We start from the raw sequence: 21,483 nt of genomic DNA, 5'->3' as shown, positions 1-21,483 counted from the left end.
ATCTTAAGAGTTTAAATATAAAAAAATATTTCTTGCATTTTCATTTATCATTTATGATCACATATTCAACCTGATTACCTGACCAATTAACAATCGCAATGTTCGGCATATTATGCAGAACTTACCATGCGGAATCGACACGGTATGTCGCTACGAAACACGCCGGATTCCAAAGCTTCAACGTGGCCACCAACGTAAGTCTCGGAGTCCAAAAGATGTCCATCATTGGTAAGCTTACTAAAGACCTACGGAGGTTAAAGACCATCGCGATTAAGCAAATTCGGCTCTATAAAATCCAATTCTTATGGGAAACAAACTACGTATATACTAGCTAAGAACATTTTTGTGATCACCATTCGATACCACACAAGAAGTATTCGAAAAGGTTAAAATTATTACCTGTTCTTGTTTGTTAGGAAAAATGACGTTGGCGTGGAACGCTTGAACCATGAGCAAGGCCTCGCATAAAGTTCCAGAACCTTTGCGTAATACCTATATAACAAAACCGAGCAAAGCAGCAGAGCTAGAAAGGCTTCCATTGTATAAATGCATTGGCTCCACAGAAATTGGTTTGCATTTGTATAGACTTAGCCGTAGTGTATGCTTAATTGTATACGTAGACTTTATATAGTTATACAATTAACCACCTAAAAACCTCAGCAATTCTCATGAAAACGTTTGTAAATTGTTTGCTATGAGTATAAAATGAAATCTTACTTCATCAGGCTCCATGGGAATAATGGTGCAGAGTGCAAAGATGAAGGGATGCACATACTTCATGTAAAGATAATACGTTGCAACGGCATCAGAAACCGAATAGTTAGCCATTTCCTGAATAGGAAATATGAAAATAATGTTAATTCAAAGTGAACTCAGTTCTGGCAAGCACTCAGTTCGGCACCTGTGGTTGCTCGCTAGCCATGCGGCACATTTCTTCAGGATCCAATTCAATTGGATTGTACCGCAACTTAGCCTGAAAGAAAATAAAATTGAAAAATGCAACCAATCTGTGGTCATTATACCGCTATTATACACGTAATGTAAACTGTTTAATCTCTCATGTAAGATTCTAAGGGCCGGTCGGTTGAAAGGGGTTTAGCTTAAACGGCAATTAAGTTTAAAATGGAAAAAAAAATCTATTTATCGAAAAACAGAGGTGAAATAATTCGATGTAAGTAGATAGAAGATATAAACTTGTATAGGTTCAGTCATTCACAAGATGCACGAGAGTACTTTTAAACTTTGTTTAATCGACCGCGTTTAAGCTAAAATATCCTGTTCAGTCAAACCTAAATCTAAACAAAAACTACTGTATACCTTTGTCACTGCTTTAAGATTTTGGCTACCAACAGGTAAGTAACTGTCACGTTTTACCCATCTGAAAGCAATAAAAATGGTATCAGAAGTAGTAGGTAAATATTGCTCAAGCGAAATTCCTCGCTTCGTAGGGTTGGTACTCTGTACGGCATTGGTGAAATTGTTTTTGAGTTTGCCAGAACATGCGTATTTGTCAATAACTATTACTTTTTGTATTCTAAATATTCCCAGAAAAATTAGTTCAAAAGTTCTTTTTGTGTGCCATTTTTGTTTTTGCCTCAGTAAAGCCGGTTTTCCACTAGCGATATTTCACGCGAAGCGACATTTTACTTTTGTTTCAGAGCTCTCAACTGCAACCATCTGGAACAAATTGCTCAAATACAAAGGAATAAAGTCGCTTCGCGCGAAAAATATCGCTAGTGGAAAACCGGCTTAAGGAGACGAGCTTAAAAGACAAAGAAATCTGTTGTCTCTTCCAAATTTTCCTGGGCACGCTTATAAGATGTTTTACTGCTAACAGATCATACATGTACCTAAAACAGTCCATATGAATTGCAGCTCTCGATTTATACTCTTGTTGGGAATCCGGTGCAAATCCTAAAAATTGTATTTTGGGCATTTAGATGTGCGACGGACTCGGTAAGAACTCCCTTTGTATCTTTACAAAGGTGGGTATTTTTATGTCATTATATAAGAAGGAATTTCACAATGCGGACAAATTTATCAACAATTGCTCCCCGAGCCTGCGCAAAGCGGCGTGCGGTGGTACTATGCTCGGATATTTATTACACCCGGTCGGGTATTATATGACATGCATGACTATGGATTGGTCAGTGTTCAATTCTTAAAAATATTTCTTTAAATTGATTGGGAATACCTAAATATTTCATTGTAAAATGGCGTAATTTTTAAAAATTTTTAAAATCCCAACAAATCCCAAAGGAGAAAGATATTTTTAAATACACTACAGGGTGTATCAAACAGGCGCTGCATGAACCCTGTAAAAATTTTATATAGCTATAATGTTTTGAGTAATTTCAGCTCTAATCACTCGTCCAATTAATATGTGTAAATTGAAAAACATCCGATAAGTTCTTCCACACGTAATATTTTCTATTGTTTATTTCTTTCAGCTTAGTCCCAGTCATAGATAATTTGACCATTACCTATTTCGTCAGCCATCTTCAAGCCGTGATGCAATGCTCGAGCTTCAATAAATGGCCTGGAATACAACATTTAATCCAAAACTGTAGTGATTTCTCATACAATATTTTTCAATTTGAAGAACTTCCTAGAATTCTCTTGTAAAGGCTCATATATAGTGACGTGTAGACCTACAATGACTGTAAGAAAACGTGAAACGCTCACCAATCGAAACTGTCTCCGTTGTAGGTTACAAATACGCTTGGCTGCACCTCTTGAATATGTTCAAAGAAACGGTGGAGCAGACTTATCTTTAACAAATTAGAATTAAAATATAAGCAATCCCTCAGTAAAAATTAATACTTATATTTGTAGAACTATATAGCTAAAAGAGATGTTAATTTTAAATCGAAAATCCATGGCTAAAACCTCAAATAAAATTATTTAAGTCTGGCATATTTTGCCAAGATGGCGGAGTGCACAGGAATTTTTAAATTAAAAAGTAAAATATTATTTTATTCTACCAAGAACGTGAAAAAGATGGCATTGCATGGACATCTTATAGTGGGGAAAACCTATTATTTTTCTTACTTATCTCAATAAAACTTCTACCTCATCCGGTTCATTTAGGACGATTATTGGACCTTCGTAATCTGGTTTCGGAGTATATTCAAAATCCTCAATATCTTCAGAGACAATCTCTCTGTTTGTGATTAAATACCCCTAGGAAGAAAAAAACGAAGTGCATGCGGTAATAGTTATATTCTATTTCGTCTTTCTTAATACATGGATATGAATAAACATAAATGAACATTTATCGAAATCATGCAGTTTTTAGTACTGTAAAAATGCTTTAGTGGCCTCATCTTGCCATTCTTTCGTCAATGATTATTGTGCTTTCTGGATCTACTCAATATCTGTGCTAGTATATATACATTTGTGAGTATGTGCCTAATAGTGGATTTATTGCCTAAAAACGGGGTTTAGATTTATGTAGTATATCATAATGTTCTTAGGAGCGTTTGGAGCGTTTCCGTTTTTGCAAAGTAATCTATACTGACCTGGCCATCAATCATGTAGGAAATCATCATAATGCTATCAACACTGGAGTCAGGAAATTTCAGCGGAAGTTTCGTAGTCTCAATATCAAAGGCGAACACCACTGGATCCTGTATTGACATTTTTTATCATGACAAGTATAGGAAATTAATATCTATAATCACATCTTGTGACGAAACGCATGCAGTATAATAGAAGAATCAATGATTCCAATAAGCATCAAGGTATTATAAATGCAACGAGTGCATGTTTCCTATAATGAGCATGATCATTACAACTTTCACTTCAGCCTAGTTTGCAAGGAAAAGCAACATGAAATATACAAGCGATGTTCGCGTGGAGACATTTTTGCCCGGCTAGTTTTGGCCAGAACCGCTAGGAGACCAACAACACAACTACGCCCCAACATTACTAAGCACTGCATGCAACCGAAGATTCAATTCCTGGGGTGCACCAGTGGACATTTAGTTTAAGAACATCTCGTGTATAAATAGCGGCAAAAATCATTTTTCATTTTTCGAAACGAGAAAAATTCTTTAAAAAACTGTTTTGTATTTCGTCCAGTACGACTATAATGGCACTATTGTCTGGAACAATTATTCAAGAAGTATAGATAAACTTACAGGCCTATCCAACAAATCATCTTGTCTTTCCATCTCGGGATATAATCCTCCTCGCACCTTCACCTTGTACCAATGACCCTTGGGTTATTTGAAAAAACACGCATTGCAACAAATGCATTTATACGCTGTGGCCTAATGCATGAGAACGGTGTCAGAAATATATTTCGATTGCCTAATTTCAATTAAGACCTATTTGAATCGAAAAGATCGGTAATACATAACTTAATATTTGCAGCATGCATCTTACCACGTGAATCTTCAAATCAATCGCGACGCGAACGTGATATGGCACATCGTACTCTCTAAATTATTTCCCAAACATAGAAATATTTGATAAGTCACATATCACTGCATGCTTGCAAAACCAAATTTTAGTAACTTCCAGCTTATACGTTATATCTTGTAAAAACCAGGGGACACGTAGAAATAAAGCTGATGCAAAAAATATCTGAACCTAATCATTTCAAATTTAGACGCTATGTACAATATAACATGAAAAATGTTTGACAGCATTTCTTGTTTTTGTACTTATAAAGGGAAAAATTGCAAAATGTATTATGTTTTGAAATCTTTTCCTATATAGTTCAAGAATATTTTTGTTTGGTCTTAAATGGTGCTTTTGATCAGGCTGCATGACTGCCGTGTTTTAGCTTATTGATAAATTTATTACTCAGGCACTCAAATTACGGATAGTTTTAATAGCTTAGAGAGAATACTTATAAAATTTTCAATTTCTTTAGTGGCATTGGAATATGTTTGTGAAAAGAAAATGATGAACCTTGGTAACCTATGTACCTGATATCAATGATATTCTCCATCTGATCGAACAGAGATTTGTTTCCGGCCCATTTATCGTCGACATTTTGATTCACCACGAGATTGTACGTGGTATTTGAGTTAAGTCTTTCCTTATTCTTACGAACAGCTGGCATTATCACTCTACAAGAGTAATATCATAACAATTTTTGCGAATGTGTTGCTAGAGATATATTACGGATTTATGTATCCGTATACCTCTTTGAAGCATGCACTTATTTGAAATTCAAGTAGACGGATATATCTTTCATCTTTCCTCGTCACACATTCTATTTAAACCATTTTGGCGAAAATGGTTCGGGACTGCATTAGCACACCGTTGATTTATAGATGGGATACTCCGTAAAAGCAGCAGATTACCTCTTAACTTTCATCAGGTCATTAACGTTCATGAAAGAAAGCTTAATGTAGCTCCGCCGTAGACCAACAAGGTGATTTGGCTAAAAAAATTAAAAATTGACAGTAGTAAACATTGTAGAAAGTCGATGTTGTAGCTGATAGAATCTTCCGCTCAACGGATTTCTTTTCAAGACGAAATTCGCCGAGATAATCGAATATATGAATATGCATCCCGGTTATCGCATCTATATATAGTTTCGGCTCTGTAGCAGATAAAAGACATACATGTACAAGCAAATATATCGCATCAGCAGTCGAATTATTATATTCAAAAGTTTTAAGAATTTTACGAAATAGAACGGCACAAATTTCATGAAAATTACCACGCATGTGTAAGGGTTCTCACTGTGAATAGCTAATAAATTTTGCGAAGTCGAGTACATACCAAATCTAAGTCTTCTTTTGGAACTGTCTCTATATTTGATAAGAGACCTGAAAACTTCCTGTTCAAGAACGTAGCAAGCTCACGATCTGTGTCCTAGTAAAGTAAATACTATATTTGTTTACCCTATATTTAAAATAAAATGCATCTAACTTTCTCTACCAATTTTCATCTTATATTTAAAGGAATTTGAAATGAAGATGTCCAAGGAGCAGGACTGGCGCTAAGGCGGGCGGAAAGCGCCATCGTCACAGCACTATCGTTAATACCCGGCATTCTGTATACTACAACAGCGCAGGAAATCCTGTTCAGTGAGAGATTTAATTTTTTTTCTGGCCAGCATATTTCTGAACCCTTCTTGGCAAAAATAGATATAAATGATTCGTAGCCTCCAAAAATTTAGCACTAACTGGAAAACTCCGAGGTTCTGTTACAAGGTCAAGGGGGACAATTAAACTAGAGACATAGTTAAGCGCCAAAAATTCATATCATTAAGACATCATTTATTTTTATTTTGATGGTACTTCGTACAGTTGAATGGAATGGTAATGTTCTTGAAGTCATCCAGTGAAACAAAACTTGACGCTGTACAGCCCATCTTCCTTTGTTCGGTTAAATTCAGGCAGCATTTCAGTCACTCTAGGGTTACCTTCTGCTTACCTTCTTTGCCAAGATGTAGAAATATGGCTTGAAGGGCAAAGGGACCTACGAGATGATGGAAGAAAAGGAGTACTTTGAAACACAATGCATCAGTGCCAAGTAATCCCATTTTAAAGTTATTAATTGTCAATAGTAATACACATGTGAAATCTTCCAAGTTCGTCGAACTTAATTTTTTTCATTTTTTGTTTAATGGCGTCATTTTTCACTTTGTCACAAACACCCACTGAGTGTTTTCCCGAAAGTATCCCCGTACATTGGAAAAAATAAAAGTAGGATGTTCGGGATCGTAATAAAGTAAGACCAATTTACAGTTGCAAATTTACCCTGAATTTTCTACCATCGTCTTGAATGAAGTACATGTCCAGCGCACTAATCAACTTCTTCTCATCGTCGAGAACCTCAGTCTAGAAATTGATAGGATATTTACAGGATGTTGCTCTTCTGCAGTGCAATTCAAACAAGAGAATATATGTTAACCTAATATACTATTTGCACATAATTCGACAAACTTATACGGTGATGAAGAGATGAATGAGATCAATGCTTATACATTGTCTAAATTTAGGTGGAACAGATTTCCCTTGTTTTACTTTTTCAATTATTTATGATACTTTTCGTAATTACAAGTCTGTTAATATAAAATTGCTGTATGCAATATATGTAAATATTGTATTCCAATTTATTACTTATTTATCGACCTTTTACCAGAAGTAGTTAAACATTTATGCATTTTGAACACGTTACTAAATGTAAACAAATTTCTGTTTGGCCTAAAAGGAAACTGTCAATAGATTAGCGAATTGTTTTCTCTACTACTCAAACGTTTTCTACTTACTGGATGCATGTTAATCAGCCACCCAAGGCGGTCGGTTGGGTCTTTGTAACGGTCAAAACCATATTTCGAATCGATCAATTCATTTGTTTCAATTCGTAATGTGCGAGCTTCTACAGAACTGGCTTCATCTTGTCTGAAAAGACGAACAAAGGTAAGGTCACAAGGGAATGAGAGAGTTGATAGACAATCAGACCAGGAAGTCTTTGATGGGTAAAAAATGTTTTCTTTCATCAAAAAACTTTTATTAAATTTGGTTTTACAGCACTTAAACTTTGATTCTCCCAGCCCTAGGTGTCAACAGTGCTTCATAGGCTTAATTCGCTCATCATCTAGCTGTTAGTAATATCAAACTTTTATTTAATCACGATGGGCGTATACAGCTAATGGATCGTAAAGATAATCAGTTAATAAACTCGAAATTGGTTATTCTTCCAGTCTGCGTGATTCAATCTCCAGTATATAAGGCTCCAATAAAGGCACCGGCGCTGGGGACAAGGGGATTGCAGAAGGATGTTCAGGTTTTTTTTCGATTTTTAAAAAAGCTATAATATAAAATATTAATATTACTTTTAAAATATGGTTTGCATTTTGTTTCAAAATGAGGCCAGTTATCATTGCGAATCTTAATACTTTAGCTTGTCGTGTAGAAATCAAATGGAAAAGCTGAAAATCCAGGTAGTTACATCAGTTGTCCATTGCCATGGTTCAAGACCACATTTTTGCGTTGAAATGCACTAATTGAGTTTCCCGCGAAGACACAATTTTATGCGATCTGCCGTGATTGATCCTAATTGTTGCTTCCCGCGCATTATAAACTCCGAACGTTTTCGAAAACTCAAAATGACGGTGAAAGGGGTGCTTATTTTGTGTATTTACAGCGAATGTATCTTCCAGGGCATATGCCATACGGTAAATAAACATCGCATTCTAGAAAACAATAATAAATACTACCAGAAAATTGAAGAAATTTTATTTCACAAGAGCTTGAGCTGAAGGTGACTGTAATATTTTTTCAACTGACATTTCGTTCACAAGCCAAGGTAAGCAACATTTTATAGCGCATTTTTCCTTGATTTTCTACCAATTTATGATTGATTGATCTCAAGTGTTTTTCAAAAATTGTTATTCATAAATCATAATTGATCCCCTGCCATTTTTTTATAATTTGGCAGAGCACGGACGATTTCTGTGGTGTTTAGCACAATGTCTTGTAAAAACATAGTCAAGTACTATTGCAAATGCTGTATTTTGAATGTTATCGTAGCCACTTGCTATCCTATTAGTTTGGTGAAAAATTGTTTCCAGTTGCAACATTAAGGTGTTTTTCATGCATAAAAAGTCAAAACATTGAAACATTATTGTTTTCTTACTGGTTTATAAAAAGAGATTACTCAATCTCAGTTTCAATTTTGTGGAAAGATTTGTTCACACAATCCAATTTTGTTGGATTTTACATTACAAGACAACAGACTATAAAGCATTCATCAGAAGTGAATTGGATCCAACAAAATTGGATCGCGTGAACCGACCATAAGAATTTTGAAATTTCTCCCTGGGGAAGTGAAAAAGTTATGGTGGGTAGAAGTACACAATAAAGTTGTACATCAATAACATTGGTGTAAGGAAGTTAAGCTTTCGGATAATTATTGGAATTTAGGTCTTATTCAGGTCCAAACCATTATATAACTTAACCTCACTCAAAATATTAATTTCATTCACACTGCCTTGGGTTGCAAAGTTTGCAATAATGACAAGCAAGCTTTCAAGCATAGAAATAATTTTAGGGATCATGGTATGATCAAGCCACAATAATAAAATCCACCATGTATTGATTAATGAAATAAAAACTCATATCAAGAAGGAGCATTCTGGTATAGCCATGGGTACACCTTGTAATAATTTGATTGATGGTCACATGAAATTGCAGGAGTTATTGCCATTTAACTCAAGATAGGGTGATTGTGATGGACACAGTGATTGCAATAATGAAAAATATTGTATTATTTTATCCTTTTCAAATGTATGCCTTCCTCAATCCCCACCAGCTTTCATAACAATCCCCCTACACTCTTTCTATTATAAAACTCTAACAATCACCCGACACCCATATACGGATACACCCCCAAATCGTACCCCTAAAATGAAGCTGCAAATAATTTACTTATCTGATATTAATTTCTATCGATTGTTCATGTGTTAAAAATTTATAGAATGACTTGATCATGCAATTCATAAAGTAAATCGCCTCACTTTTTAATACAGACAACTAGATTAGCGATTGCCACTATACATACTTGTTTTTATCTTCGCCTGTTGTGGTACGTGAGCTGCTGATCGCCTTCGAAGGCAGCCTCTTTCTAAAATTTGACATATCTGAAGGCCGATTTTTACATATTTTGCATACTCCTCTGAACCCCAAGTCTGTGATCGAATGAAATAAACAATCGTTCTATGTACCGATCGAAGACTCCATTCAATGCCTTTGATTTTGGCGGGATTTGGCGGGAATCGACAGGAAAATTTCCCAACTTTGCATCCATGGTGGAAGTTATGAATACAAATTTTCAAATCTAATTTAATGACTTAATGTATTATTTCAATGCACTCTAAAGTATGATTACAAAGTGATTTTGACTTATTCTACACGTGCAAATAAGATATATTAGTGAATAACTAATTTATACATTACAATTATTACAATATGTTTTGTTTATACTTTTGTACTACGTTTCCTCGTTTGTAAGAATAACTTTTTGTGGAAGCATACATACCGATATTTTCTTACATGACTTCTATCTTTACAGGGGGGGGGAGTTGCAAGCCAGCAAAGCCAGCAAAGCGTCGTCCAAAACGGTCGGGTCCAATATTTTTGATCTTTGATCGATATTATGTACACAACAAAGACAATTGGTATCTTCTTTCACGCAACACATGTGGTGTTTTGAAGTAAAATTCGAGATGTGTCGGACGTGCCATGTATCAGTTGTAGCCTAAACACGATCATAGATTAAACTCTCCAGTCGAACTGTTAAACTTGGTCAGTTTGTGTTGTAAAAACGTCTTTACATCTACTATATCCACGACTGTCACTATATCATGAGTACTTTACGATTTCACGTGGCAGATTACGCCGTGTTTGGCCTTACCTTAGTACTTTCAGTCGCAGTTGGTATTTACCATGCTGTTATATCAAAACCATCTACAACCAAGGAATATCTTTTGGCAAGTCGAAAGATGATGAGCATACCCGTGGCATTGTCATTGCTTGCTTCATTTATGTCCGGTATTACCATTCTTGGAGTACCTTCAGAGATTTATACATTTGGCTTACAGTACTGGCTGGTGGTTGTGTCATATTTTCTTGCGTTTCCATCTGTGGCCTTGATATTTGTGCCAATATTGTACGAATTAGGTCTAACAAGCTCATATGAGGTAAAGTGATTTAGAAGATCTTAATGCTCAATTGAATGTTTTCACTAGTCACAAATATTATAGAGACTAACCATATAGCGGTGAGTAGATTTAATTGACTTATTAGATAAAACAACAAATTTTGGTACCAAAATTCCATTCTCACCTGATCACAATAACAAATAAAAATACTAGGACCCCTTGCTGTTTCAAACCAAGTACACAATTTCCTGAATTAATTAACCTGCATGACCTAAGCTTATGTTATGAAATGACACAAAACTCAGGCTATATTATATTTTATCAAATCAGGCTATACTATATTTTATGGAGTATATTATAAGTAGCTAATGTTTCTATCATTTGGTACAAAAATAATCATAAACCTAGTGTAAACTTTGGCCGTTCATTATTTGCTGCATCATGCCATGATAGCAATTAAGTAATGGTTTAAATTTGAAGTTTCAAACAATTAAAACAGTACAAAATCTTCAGAGACAAACAAAAACTTCAAATGTTATTTTATTTTGTGATTGCAGTCGAGGGCTAAAAGTTTTATAGTGTGTAGTGATATTTTGTCATATCAAAATTCAAATTATACTTTCAAAAATACTTTTTGAAGTTAAAGAGAACATGTAATAGCCTTTCATAGTTGGTTTTTATTTGCAAAACAGCTTATACAAAGCTGAAAATTATTGAAATAAACTGCATCCTTACCGTGAAGCAAATACAAAATAAACAAAGTAAACACATACCCTTTTAAAACACTTATAAGCTTGCAGATTATGAATTATTTCTATTACACCGCTTTGTCTTGAACCGTATCCATGCTCTTCATAGTTATCTGTCATTCCTTATCTTGTTTCTTCTCATTTTATTTTGCGCAAAGTTTTTAAAACTACAGAAACGCTTTTACAAAAGAGTTTACAAAATGACAGTTAAATTGCTGACGTTCTCATTGAAATACAAACTTTCTGTCTTAGCCAATCGGAACATTGTTGATTACTAGTGGTTACTTGCGCATGCGCATAACTGACAAAACAGTCAAACGTCCATGACAGGACAATTTTGGATTCCACTATGTACTAATCTCCGGGCAGAATTAGTACCCTCGCACGGTGGGGATAACTAATCCAATTATGGAATTTGTAAGATGAAGAATGGCATGCTCTTGATTTTAGCTTTTTAAACTAGAATTATGTTAGGATAAGAAATAGTAAAAAAAATTGTGTTGTGAGGAGACAAAAATGGGCTAACGATTGTTCGTGTTTATGGTCTGCAGCCAAATTGAATGGTTGCTTTCTTAAGTTTACTATATGGCAATTTCCAAAAGACACCAAATGTATATACAGTAAATTAGTGAATAACAAACACTGGACGTCTAATATACAAGTGTCATGATTTTACAATAATTTAGTATTTACCACCATCATGATACTATACAATCATTACAATGTGAATGTACATGCCCCTTTCTTTTGACTAACAATGACATTTTCCATCTGAATTTTTATAAAGCATTTTATTTGAATGCTGTCCTGATTTGTTTTGAAGTCTTTGTTCAAAATTCTGTGCACACATCTGGATGGAGATGCATGTTTGTTTAGTCCTGAGATGAACAATAGAAACACATTTACGTGAAAAATACTGTGACCTTACTTAACTGTTATGAATTATTGTGTTTATACCAGCCAGTGAACTGTAATAAATAACAAATTAGAAACAAATTTAAGTTTATAGCGATGTGCAATTTTGACAACAATATTTGTACGAAACAGATATCCTAAAAGCTAAAATTTAATCGCAAAATACGCCTGATAGACATTGTTTAATATAAGTTTATGTTTATTTTAATAATTCCAAGTGACTAGATGGCAAAAAAGTTGTATTAATTATAGAGTATTAAAAAACAATTATTATATAGTTGCTTTGTATTTTAAATGTGATTGGTTCATTCGTAGTCACATGACTTTAAATAAATACGATGTTTCGCGCCAGGGTAACAAGTGAAAAATTGTTCCCGGCATATTGTCATAACAATGTAAAGTGGGTTTTTTTAATGAGATTGTTGTGTAACATGTATGTTTTTGTTCCTATATAACAAACTACTTAATGTACACTACCTCGGGAAACAGTGAGTTTCGTTTTCCCTTGAGTCTCAATGTTTCCCTCAACTTCGTCTCGGGAAACGTTCAGACTCTTGGGAAAACAAAACTCACTATTTTCCTCGGGAGCATACATTAAGTGTATAATATCCCTGCATTGTCACGCCAGGCTCTACGCTTTTTGCTAGCAAAGAGCCGTCTTACTCCGCATTTCCAAATATAGGTCCATAAAATGCATTCTACTAACATCAAGAATGTCTCAGCCGGCAGGAAGTACCAACAAAATCTGTTATTTATGTCCCTAGAATTTTTTTTGGGAGTTTTTATCAGATTTACGAAATCACAACAAAATACTTTTGTTTTGGCCGTGTTTGTTTTTGTGTAAAGACTGGAGGGTGACTTCCAGAGCGTTCCAGAACGTTCCAGTTATTTTCATTTCACTGAAACCAGCTAGTTCAAGCTTTGAATTTTTTTTCCATCCTGTAACTGAGCCATGGCAAATTAAGATGTGTGCTCAAGTTTCATCTCAACATTCCTCTTGTCTCCGCCTTGGGAATGGGAAGACCTCTGGCAGAAAACAAACTCATTATTTCTCTCAAGTCGTGTCTCCATAGCAACATTAAGACTTGACTTTTGTGTCCTTTATCATATGTCGAATTCTCGAAATCCATAATATCGTTTACGGTGTCGTTTATCATGTAGCCAAATGGCAATGCCAATGGCAATGACTGTTGTGCATTTGAAATATTGCACCAAGATTTATCGTTGTCTTGACGAGATTGGCACAAACATAAAGCAGCTAAAAATAAGCGTGCGATAAACAAAACCCTGAAATACATAACGGTATAGACATATAAACAAAACCCTATGAGTATACATAACAGTAATTTTTCAACTAATCTATTTACTTATTGTCAATATTTATTATATTATCGCACAATTTTCAATCCTTATTAGGTTTCCTGCTGAATCGAACTACCCCCTCCTCCCCCTCCTGAAATATCGGAGCAGTTCTTTTACCACCAAAAGAATGCTTGTTGGCAAAAATTTACGTTTTGTATTTTGAAAAGAATATATTATGCTTTAAGTATCTCCAACATCGATTTTTAACCAGTGAATTTTAACAAAATCTTTAACAAAAGCTCCAATTATTAATATCCAAAGCCTATAAATTCTATATACTACCAACAAATTCTTTCAACCTTCCCACCACGGCCGCGGAGGTAAAAAACCGTATGTAACCCTGTAAAGTCTCTTTAAAGTTTAACCAAAAAAAACAAAATTGAGGAATAAGCCCCTGGATCGAATAAACACGCTCCCCTCATGTCTCAACCAATTAACCCCCTTTAATTCTATCATGCTAGTAATAATAAGAATTAATAAGAATACTATAATATAAAATAAGCGATATACAAACTTCCATTTCTATTACAGTATTTAGAAAGACGTTTTTCCTTTGGTATCAGAATAATTGGGACAATTTTATTCATTATCTATACAGTAAGTTCCATTACATTTATCTTTCTTATTGTACATAATAAACCACCAAATAAAACCACTATAAATGTGTGCATTTTAAATAAATTAAATATTTCCTTTGATTGGAAAAAAGGTCGGATTGGAAAGAAAGTTTCCTAAGTTTCGATTTTTTCCTGCTATCCACCCGGATTAATCCGCTTATAAGTTCTTATAAATGTAAAGATATTTTTTTAGTTTTGGGATCTAAAACTTTTTTTGTATTTTTTCAAGTTGTTTTATATGGCAATTGTCACATATGGTCCATCTTTGGCACTTGAATCAGGTATCACTATTCTTATCTATTTAATTGAAGAAACCTAAACTGATTCTGAACGGATAATTTGGCATTTTTTGGGTGGCTTGGGAATTACATGTATAAATCGCCTGCCGTATTTAGCTGCCAAAACTAGAAGACAATGAAAGTATCATTGTTCTGTTCGGGATTATTTAGTGATTAAGATGTCCCACACAAGCATGGAGCACTTGCGTGTTAAAATTGTAAGATAATTGGTACTCACAGGAGATCTTTATCTAATATCTATTTTTTTATAGTTACTGGCTTGCCTATTTGGGTGTCTATTTTATCAATAGGAGTTGTTTGTACATTTTACACAACTATAGTAAGTTCATATAGCTATCAGTAATAGGCATTCTAGATTTGTATGTGAGTTATGCCAGGATTGGTTATAAATTTCATTTTGCGAATTTTATGGTTTACAATAAAATTGAAGAGCTCTTTTTTCCTTTTTTTGGACTGTTGGTAACCGATTATTGTTGCATTAATCATTCTATATTTTTGGAAGCATGCATTTAATTTCAACGTTGGGTTTGATAGTTTGTACTCTAAATGAAACTTTTAACACTCGGGGCCCAAATGTATAAAAGGCTAGTTAAAAGTTAACTGTAGTTAAGGACAGAACTGTCCATTCAATCAGAGTTGTGTATTTCTGAGTTAACTATAGGATTTAACTATGCAAAATATAGTTATACAGCCGACTCCAGGATAATTACCATGATAAGGAAACATGGACCAATGTTGAGTACTCCTGATGTTTCCTGCGCTCGATAAAGATTTTGGACTCTTTAGGGTGGTATCAGAGCAGTAATTTGGAATGATGTTTTTCAAGCTGTTGTGATGCTGGGGGGTTTAGTGATAGTTGTTATTGTCGGCACGTCCAAAGCAGGAGGAGCATCACATGTTCTGTCAATTCTTCAAGAAAATAATAGAACCAGCGTCAGGTAAATGTTTTTAACGTTCCCTCTTCCTAATATTGTCATGATATTTCTACACCACCTAGACGGTAAATCTTAAATCTTACATCTACTTCTCCTTTTTGTGTAGTTTTAGTTTTGATCCAAAGGAACGAACAACGTTCTGGGTAATGTTCATTGGTGGGGCATTCGCAATTCTGCCTTTGTGGTCTGTAAATCAAACAGCAGTCCAAAGATTTTTGTCTGCGAAATCTCTAAAGGATGCACAAAGGTGTGAAAGTTAGACCCGTCAGCCGTTGTTTTAATTGGCATTAAATAAATTATCGACTTAAATGAGAAAAACACGACAACTGCTATACTCAGGCATCACCACATAGAACTATCACCATCAGGCATCACCATCTTTGTGTACCAAAGCCCTTTCATACAAGTGAAAAAATATAGTTGACGACCTTATTTATACGCATGTACACTACAAATCCGGAATCGCAAAAATTCTTTATTCGTCTCCTAGGTCAGTATGGATGGCGTTACCGTTGAGTTTACTAACTGTGTCACTATGCTCGTTATGTGGAGCAGTTATATTCGCATACTACGTGGGCTGTGATCCAAAAAAACGACAAGCAATATCCAGTTCCGATCAGGTAGCTATATTCAAAATGTGAATTGTGAATTTTCAATATTTCCATTCACCTATTGTTGAACACGCCTCTGACCAAAATTTTGTAGATCCTACCGTATTTCGTAATGGATGTGATTGGGCACCTGCATGGTTTACCAGGAGTCTTCCTTGCTTGCTTGTTCAGTGGAACATTAAGGTATCTGCCACATCGTGTTGGCTATACGATTACATATCTTATCGAATTTTCTGCCCTTTCCTAAATATCGTGATTCGTGAAGATAATTTTTTACTTGTTTCAAGCACCCTGTCATCTGGGATGAACTCTTTGGCAGCAGTAGTTTTGGAAGATTTTGTCAAGCCTTTTGTGAATCACAGAAATTTGGTTGTCTCGGAATCTAGGTTGACGTTATTGTCAAAATGTATAGGTGAAACATTTTTTGATATTTTTGTTCCTTTGGACACGGGGGATGCATGATCATACTAAATATTACTTTTTCCTAACAAAAAGAACAGCTCTAACAAAGCACAGCTCGAACATGCATTATGCATGCTACGGTAGCGAACCTTCATCAGTACACTTAACTTACTACTGCTTTGGTACAAAAAACTACAATTAGACAAACTTAACCAAGAGCGTAAATAAGAGAGGTTTCGGGACACCAATGGGATTATTGGGGTGCTACATCGACTATACTAATCGACCACTAATATACTTGGTATCAAAAGTTATGCTATCACATGATTCCATGTCATTCATTAAAAAGAAATAAATGAATTGCGGTGTACTGTTTAAATATAGGATGAATGTATAGAACCGAAATATGTATGTATGAAAATTTAAATCTGTGTAAAACATTTTAGCTGCAACTTTGGGTCTGGTCACAGTCGGATTGTCATTCCTAGGTGGGACGCTTGGTACGATTTTGCAGGTAAAATGAAAAAAACAAAAATAACTTTTGCGGGTGTGCATGTCGCGCAATGTATTAATAGCCATCGTGGCTTTTTTCTGGAAATTTCGCAAGGTGACGCTTTCATGCTGTTAGGGGTTCTTTTGAAGTTTTTTTAAATATCCATGCATGCTTCCCAGAGTGCAATACATTATAGATGAATGCACCTGGTGTCATCTTTCTTGATATTGCCAATTATGATTTGGTTAATCTAATGGGCATTTGGTATATTTCGACTTACGAATTCGAATACTTACCATAATGCGATAATGCAACTAATTATGCGAATACTAACGATAATGCAAAACCTACAAATGACATAACAAACCTATATTTCCGTTTTGGTGCAATTTTGTTTTACGTTTTACTAAGGATGTACCTTCATCAAATTTTCTAGTCTTTTTACCAAGTTTCCGGCGTCGCTGGCGGTCCTGTGGTTGCCATTTACTCAATCGGGATGTTTACTAAATTTGCAAACAAAAAGGTGACTAAGAAAGAATTAGGAGAACGGGATATTTAATTTTTGAGCAATTTGCGCGCGTTCTCGTCAGCCTTACGCCTTGTGCCGGTACTTCGGACCAGGGACTTCAAAGGAAGACGATGAACCAGCGGTGCCATTGTGTGGGGAGGAGTGCATCTCGAGGAAGTTAAATTGATTGATTTGGCGATCGGCAGATCTCGAGTTCCTTGTGCTATTTTTGAAGTTTTAACCGCAAAGAGCCCCATTAGCTCAGATCGATACTGCATGCAAAGTCCTTAAATTATACATATTTATACATTTCGCAAAATCCCCTAGATTTTGTCATTGTGTCCGCTTTAGCATGCATAACCCTAAGAATCAAGTAGTTTAACAATCAATTGTGCGATTTCCCCTGTCCTTCCTCCTAACCTTTGGACGGCTTTGGTCCCAACTTTAGAAAAGTGCATCATAGAAATGTACCAACCACAAGGGAAGACTTATCTTTCCCTGACCTACTATGGAGTTATCGTTCCAGTTGTATTAAAGCTCACCATGGGTGCCGGTCAGATAAAATAAGAGGAATGTTTCAAGACTTATACATAACAATTTATGATATGAACTTTTAAGGGAGCCTACGTTGGCCTTATCAGTGGATTTGCTTTCGGTTTATTTGTCGCCATTGGTGCGAAGATTCACAAACCGCCGTTGTCCATACCAAAAGTTTCCATTGATCGATGCCCCGATGCGAATCTAACTACAACGGTCGCTAACACAACAAAGTAAGTTCTTCGGATTTTACAACGTCGTTACAGGGTTATACCCCTGTGGGAAAAAGTCACACAATTGCTCCATCGAAATAAACTTCTAAATTCTCCGCAAAAGAGTGAAATTACGGATCATAATTACCGCGGTATAAAAATGCTTCGCTTTTATGTTTGTCTAAACAGGATTTACGATGGCCTAGATATTTACAAAACGTCCCCATTCTGGTACAGTTTCTATTGTTTTTTCATAACATTCGTTGTTGGTCTTTTGGTTAGCTTCCTGTGGAAAGGTAGGATGTTAGATTCTAGATTTTACGACGAATCCTTCATGTTTGCTGATAACCAGTAAAAGGAGTGTTAACAAAATCTCTTTCTTGTTATATATACGCCTATATATGTAGATGGTGAGCAAAATGTTGATCCAAGGCTTTTATTTAAGTGGAAACGTTTGCTTCCTGCAAAGTTCACTGGCCATACCGACGTGCAAAGTGAACAAGGCGAGAGTATCGGACTTCATAATCAGGTGATGATTGCACGTTTTTATACGCTCTTTTGTGCACAGCTAATCAACTACATGCAGTCATTTTAAGAATTTACAAATTTTGCATTCAGGATTCTGGAAATGAACAGGTTGTGAACACAAACCAGGGCAAACAGAAACATGCCGATTCTGTTGTGTTGATGAACTCTGATTCTGTGAAGGAAATGTCGACAAACTTATAACTATGCATTGACAGAAATTATATTTTTAGTATTTATTACTTATTTGCATTACATCTGATAAAACGTTAAGCAAGATTTGCGAAATTGGAACATTCATTCCTGTTCTCTAAGTCATAACTATAACTATGGTAACCATGTAACCATTCATTGCTGTTCTCTAAGTTATAACTATAACCATGGTCCATGGTAACCAACTATAACCATGGTAACCATGTAACCATTCATTGCCGTTCTCTAAGTCATAACTAAAACCATGGTAACCATGTAACCATTCATTACCGTTCTCTAAGTCATAACTATAACCATAGTCCATGGTAACCAACTATAACCATGGTAACCATGTAGCGTCGTCATCTACTCAATAACATTCGTAATGAGATAGCAAATGCTACATATTTTTACGTCAAAATTCAGATCTTTTCAACGTTGCAAATTTGTGCAGCTTATTCCTCCAGCTGGATTAACCGTTCAAAAATAACGAAGATACAAATGTAATTTAAGATGGCGATCAAAACAACTGAGATTTTAAAATAATTTCAACTTATGTCCCCTCGCCGTATTGTGTTGTCATTTACTATTTTACACCCCTTTATCCTATCTCATCCTCACGATCTTGAAATATAACACCTGGTAGATAGATTATATATATATTCAAACTTTAATTTTATATCATTTGGTTTGAAGATGTCTTCTTAAGTTAAGTAGACAAAACGTTGAACTTATTTTAAAATCTCGACTGACTCGTGGTTAAATCATGATCAATTCTGTTTTGAATTCACAATTCTGTTGTATTTTCACGATGTATTTTCCTTTTTTTGGACAGAAATTGTACCACGAGTGTGTCTTGTAGCACCTGGGTCGGATATAATTATAATAGAACACAAGCATACTCAAGTTAACTGCAGTTAATGACAGTGGCGTAGCCAGCCTGACAATTTAGTCATGCGATGCAAATTTTATGTTATTATCATTATTCATTTTTTTAGAAATTCATTGTTTTCACAGTCGATGATCACCAAAATATTAGCATAGCATGACTAAATTGTCGGGCTGGCTACGCCACTGGTTAATGATGATTTTCATTTTTGCAGGGCCTATGTTTTCTGAAAAAAAGTGCGGATTTGTTCGAAACCGTCACCTTTGCCGCAGCGACACGACGACAATTTCTAAACGTAGTCGAACGAAAACGGGCGCTACGTGGCGTTGTGTAAACACTACACCGTAAATATTTCGCTACACTTTAATCACCAGTCCCTTACGATGCGTCAGTGGATGCTTCCCGCGCGCAAAAATTTATTTTGGGATCACTTTCGATGGGAGCTTTGTAACCGTGCCTGTTTGAGTTATTTTCTACATTGAGCACTATAAATATACCTAAACTACCCTATGCTTCAGCAACGACTTGTTAGTCGAGAGGTCGTACTGCGTGCGAAATATCCCGGTTCAAATCTTGGTAAAGCACCATTATTTTACTTCATTTTTCCTTTTATTTCTAATTTTTTTTTTTTTAAATTGAACGTTCACAATACCATTTGGTTAGTTTCAGGTTTTATGTGTGGGACAGGTTTTTATTTTTTATTTAAGTTTCAGAATTTAAGCACTAACTATATTTAAACTCCGAACGCAGAATTTAAGCTCCCAGCGAAAGTGATCCCAAAATAAATTTGTGCTTCCCGCGCTGTGGCGCATAACGTCATGCAGTTTCCGTCGCAATTTTGGGAAGTATGGCAATGTTGTCCCATAAAATGCACTCTAGAAAGAATGCTCAAGCGCCATTATTACGAACGGTTTTGTTAGACAAGTGTATTCGACTAGTTGAAAAACACCTTCGGGTCATGAAGCCTTCCTTGTAAGTATGATCCAGGCCGCCGACGCGGAAATTTCAAAGAAAAAATAATAATCGCCCCCATTTTACCTACTTTCATTCCTCCAAAAAATATTTATTTTGGAGAAATAAAAAAATCAAAAAATATAATATTTAATGGAAACGAATATGTTGTGACGAGCGGATGGTACCGTGTAAACGCAGTAGAATTATTTAATATCTTTTGGGTTATGTTGGAGACTTGGAGTACAATTTCAGCTGTGAAGTAAGTGGCAAATGTTGAAATATTCTAATGAATCTGAATTACCATTTTCCTTAAATTTTAATTTGTGACCTGTGAAATCAGACTTGACTTCATTAAAAATACAAAAAAATCGCACCGTAACCATTAGCTTCATCTAGACCGCATGTAACTGAGCTTATTGCGCGGCAATGCTCCTGTGATATTTTAGCGTCATCAGAAATATTGATATTAATAGGTTAAAGCTACGACTAAGATTCAGTTCTGTGCGTTTTAGACAAGAAAATTAATCATCATCAAATTGAACATATATAATTTTATGTAAAACCCTTCGAAAAAAGTGTGAGTAAAATAAAATAGTGTCGTAATTTGCCAGAAGTTCTGATGTTCCTGCGGTGAAGGCAATGCCCTCCCATGT

General features: G+C 35.3%; 2 protein-coding genes across 2 annotated transcripts in view; one reads left to right on the top strand and one right to left on the bottom strand.

Moving 5' to 3' along the window:
• Positions 1–9,723, bottom strand: part of LOC114523714 (DNA polymerase epsilon catalytic subunit A-like) — a 28,895-nt gene extending 19,172 nt beyond the window's left edge. The window contains exons 1-19 of the mRNA XM_028544732.1: positions 9,532–9,723; positions 7,238–7,370; positions 6,726–6,806; positions 6,400–6,444; positions 5,743–5,835; positions 5,319–5,398; positions 4,938–5,081; positions 4,390–4,444; positions 4,143–4,220; positions 3,522–3,629; positions 3,073–3,183; positions 2,686–2,771; positions 2,484–2,539; positions 1,851–1,914; positions 1,318–1,378; positions 902–973; positions 718–831; positions 400–492; positions 126–245 (exon numbers count right to left, since the gene is read on the bottom strand). Of these exons, the coding sequence (XP_028400533.1) occupies positions 126–245; positions 400–492; positions 718–831; positions 902–973; positions 1,318–1,378; positions 1,851–1,914; positions 2,484–2,539; positions 2,686–2,771; positions 3,073–3,183; positions 3,522–3,629; positions 4,143–4,220; positions 4,390–4,444; positions 4,938–5,081; positions 5,319–5,398; positions 5,743–5,835; positions 6,400–6,444; positions 6,726–6,806; positions 7,238–7,370; positions 9,532–9,608 (1,671 nt within the window). The 5' untranslated portion in view covers positions 9,609–9,723. The remainder of the gene's footprint in view (positions 1–125; positions 246–399; positions 493–717; positions 832–901; positions 974–1,317; positions 1,379–1,850; positions 1,915–2,483; positions 2,540–2,685; positions 2,772–3,072; positions 3,184–3,521; positions 3,630–4,142; positions 4,221–4,389; positions 4,445–4,937; positions 5,082–5,318; positions 5,399–5,742; positions 5,836–6,399; positions 6,445–6,725; positions 6,807–7,237; positions 7,371–9,531) is intronic.
• Positions 9,724–10,051: 328 nt separating this feature from the next.
• LOC114527984 (sodium-dependent multivitamin transporter-like) lies at positions 10,052–19,380 on the top strand. The gene is made up of 15 exons (XM_028549636.1): positions 10,052–10,669; positions 14,188–14,253; positions 14,503–14,554; positions 14,824–14,891; positions 15,359–15,510; positions 15,614–15,754; positions 15,998–16,127; positions 16,213–16,301; positions 16,406–16,530; positions 16,967–17,034; positions 17,450–17,536; positions 18,140–18,291; positions 18,460–18,566; positions 18,678–18,799; positions 18,889–19,380. The coding sequence occupies exons 1-15, from the start codon at positions 10,334–10,336 to the stop codon at positions 18,997–18,999; spliced, it is 1,806 nt and encodes a 601-aa protein (XP_028405437.1). The 5' UTR covers positions 10,052–10,333; the 3' UTR covers positions 19,000–19,380.
• Positions 19,381–21,483: the final 2,103 nt, after the last annotated feature.

Source organism: Dendronephthya gigantea, unplaced genomic scaffold (genome assembly GCF_004324835.1).
Source record: "Dendronephthya gigantea isolate DGI-Jeju-01 unplaced genomic scaffold, DenGig_1.0 000001F, whole genome shotgun sequence".
Taxonomy (NCBI): domain Eukaryota; kingdom Metazoa; phylum Cnidaria; class Anthozoa; order Malacalcyonacea; family Nephtheidae; genus Dendronephthya; species Dendronephthya gigantea.
The sequence above is the reverse complement of the archived record's forward strand: the minus strand, read 5'-3'. Positions and strand labels throughout refer to the sequence as shown.

What these genes read in the sequence shown, in the direction of transcription:
- LOC114527984 (XM_028549636.1), top strand. Translation starts at nt 10,334, where the DNA reads ATGAGTACTTTACGATTTCACGTGGCAGATTACGCCGTGTTTGGCCTT. An exon ending in CAATATCCAGTTCCGATCAG is followed by an intron (nt 16,128 to 16,212) that starts GTAGCTATATTC and finishes AAAATTTTGTAG; the next exon opens with ATCCTACCGTATTTCGTAAT. An exon ending in GGTTAGCTTCCTGTGGAAAG is followed by an intron (nt 18,567 to 18,677) that starts GTAGGATGTTAG and finishes CTATATATGTAG; the next exon opens with ATGGTGAGCAAAATGTTGAT.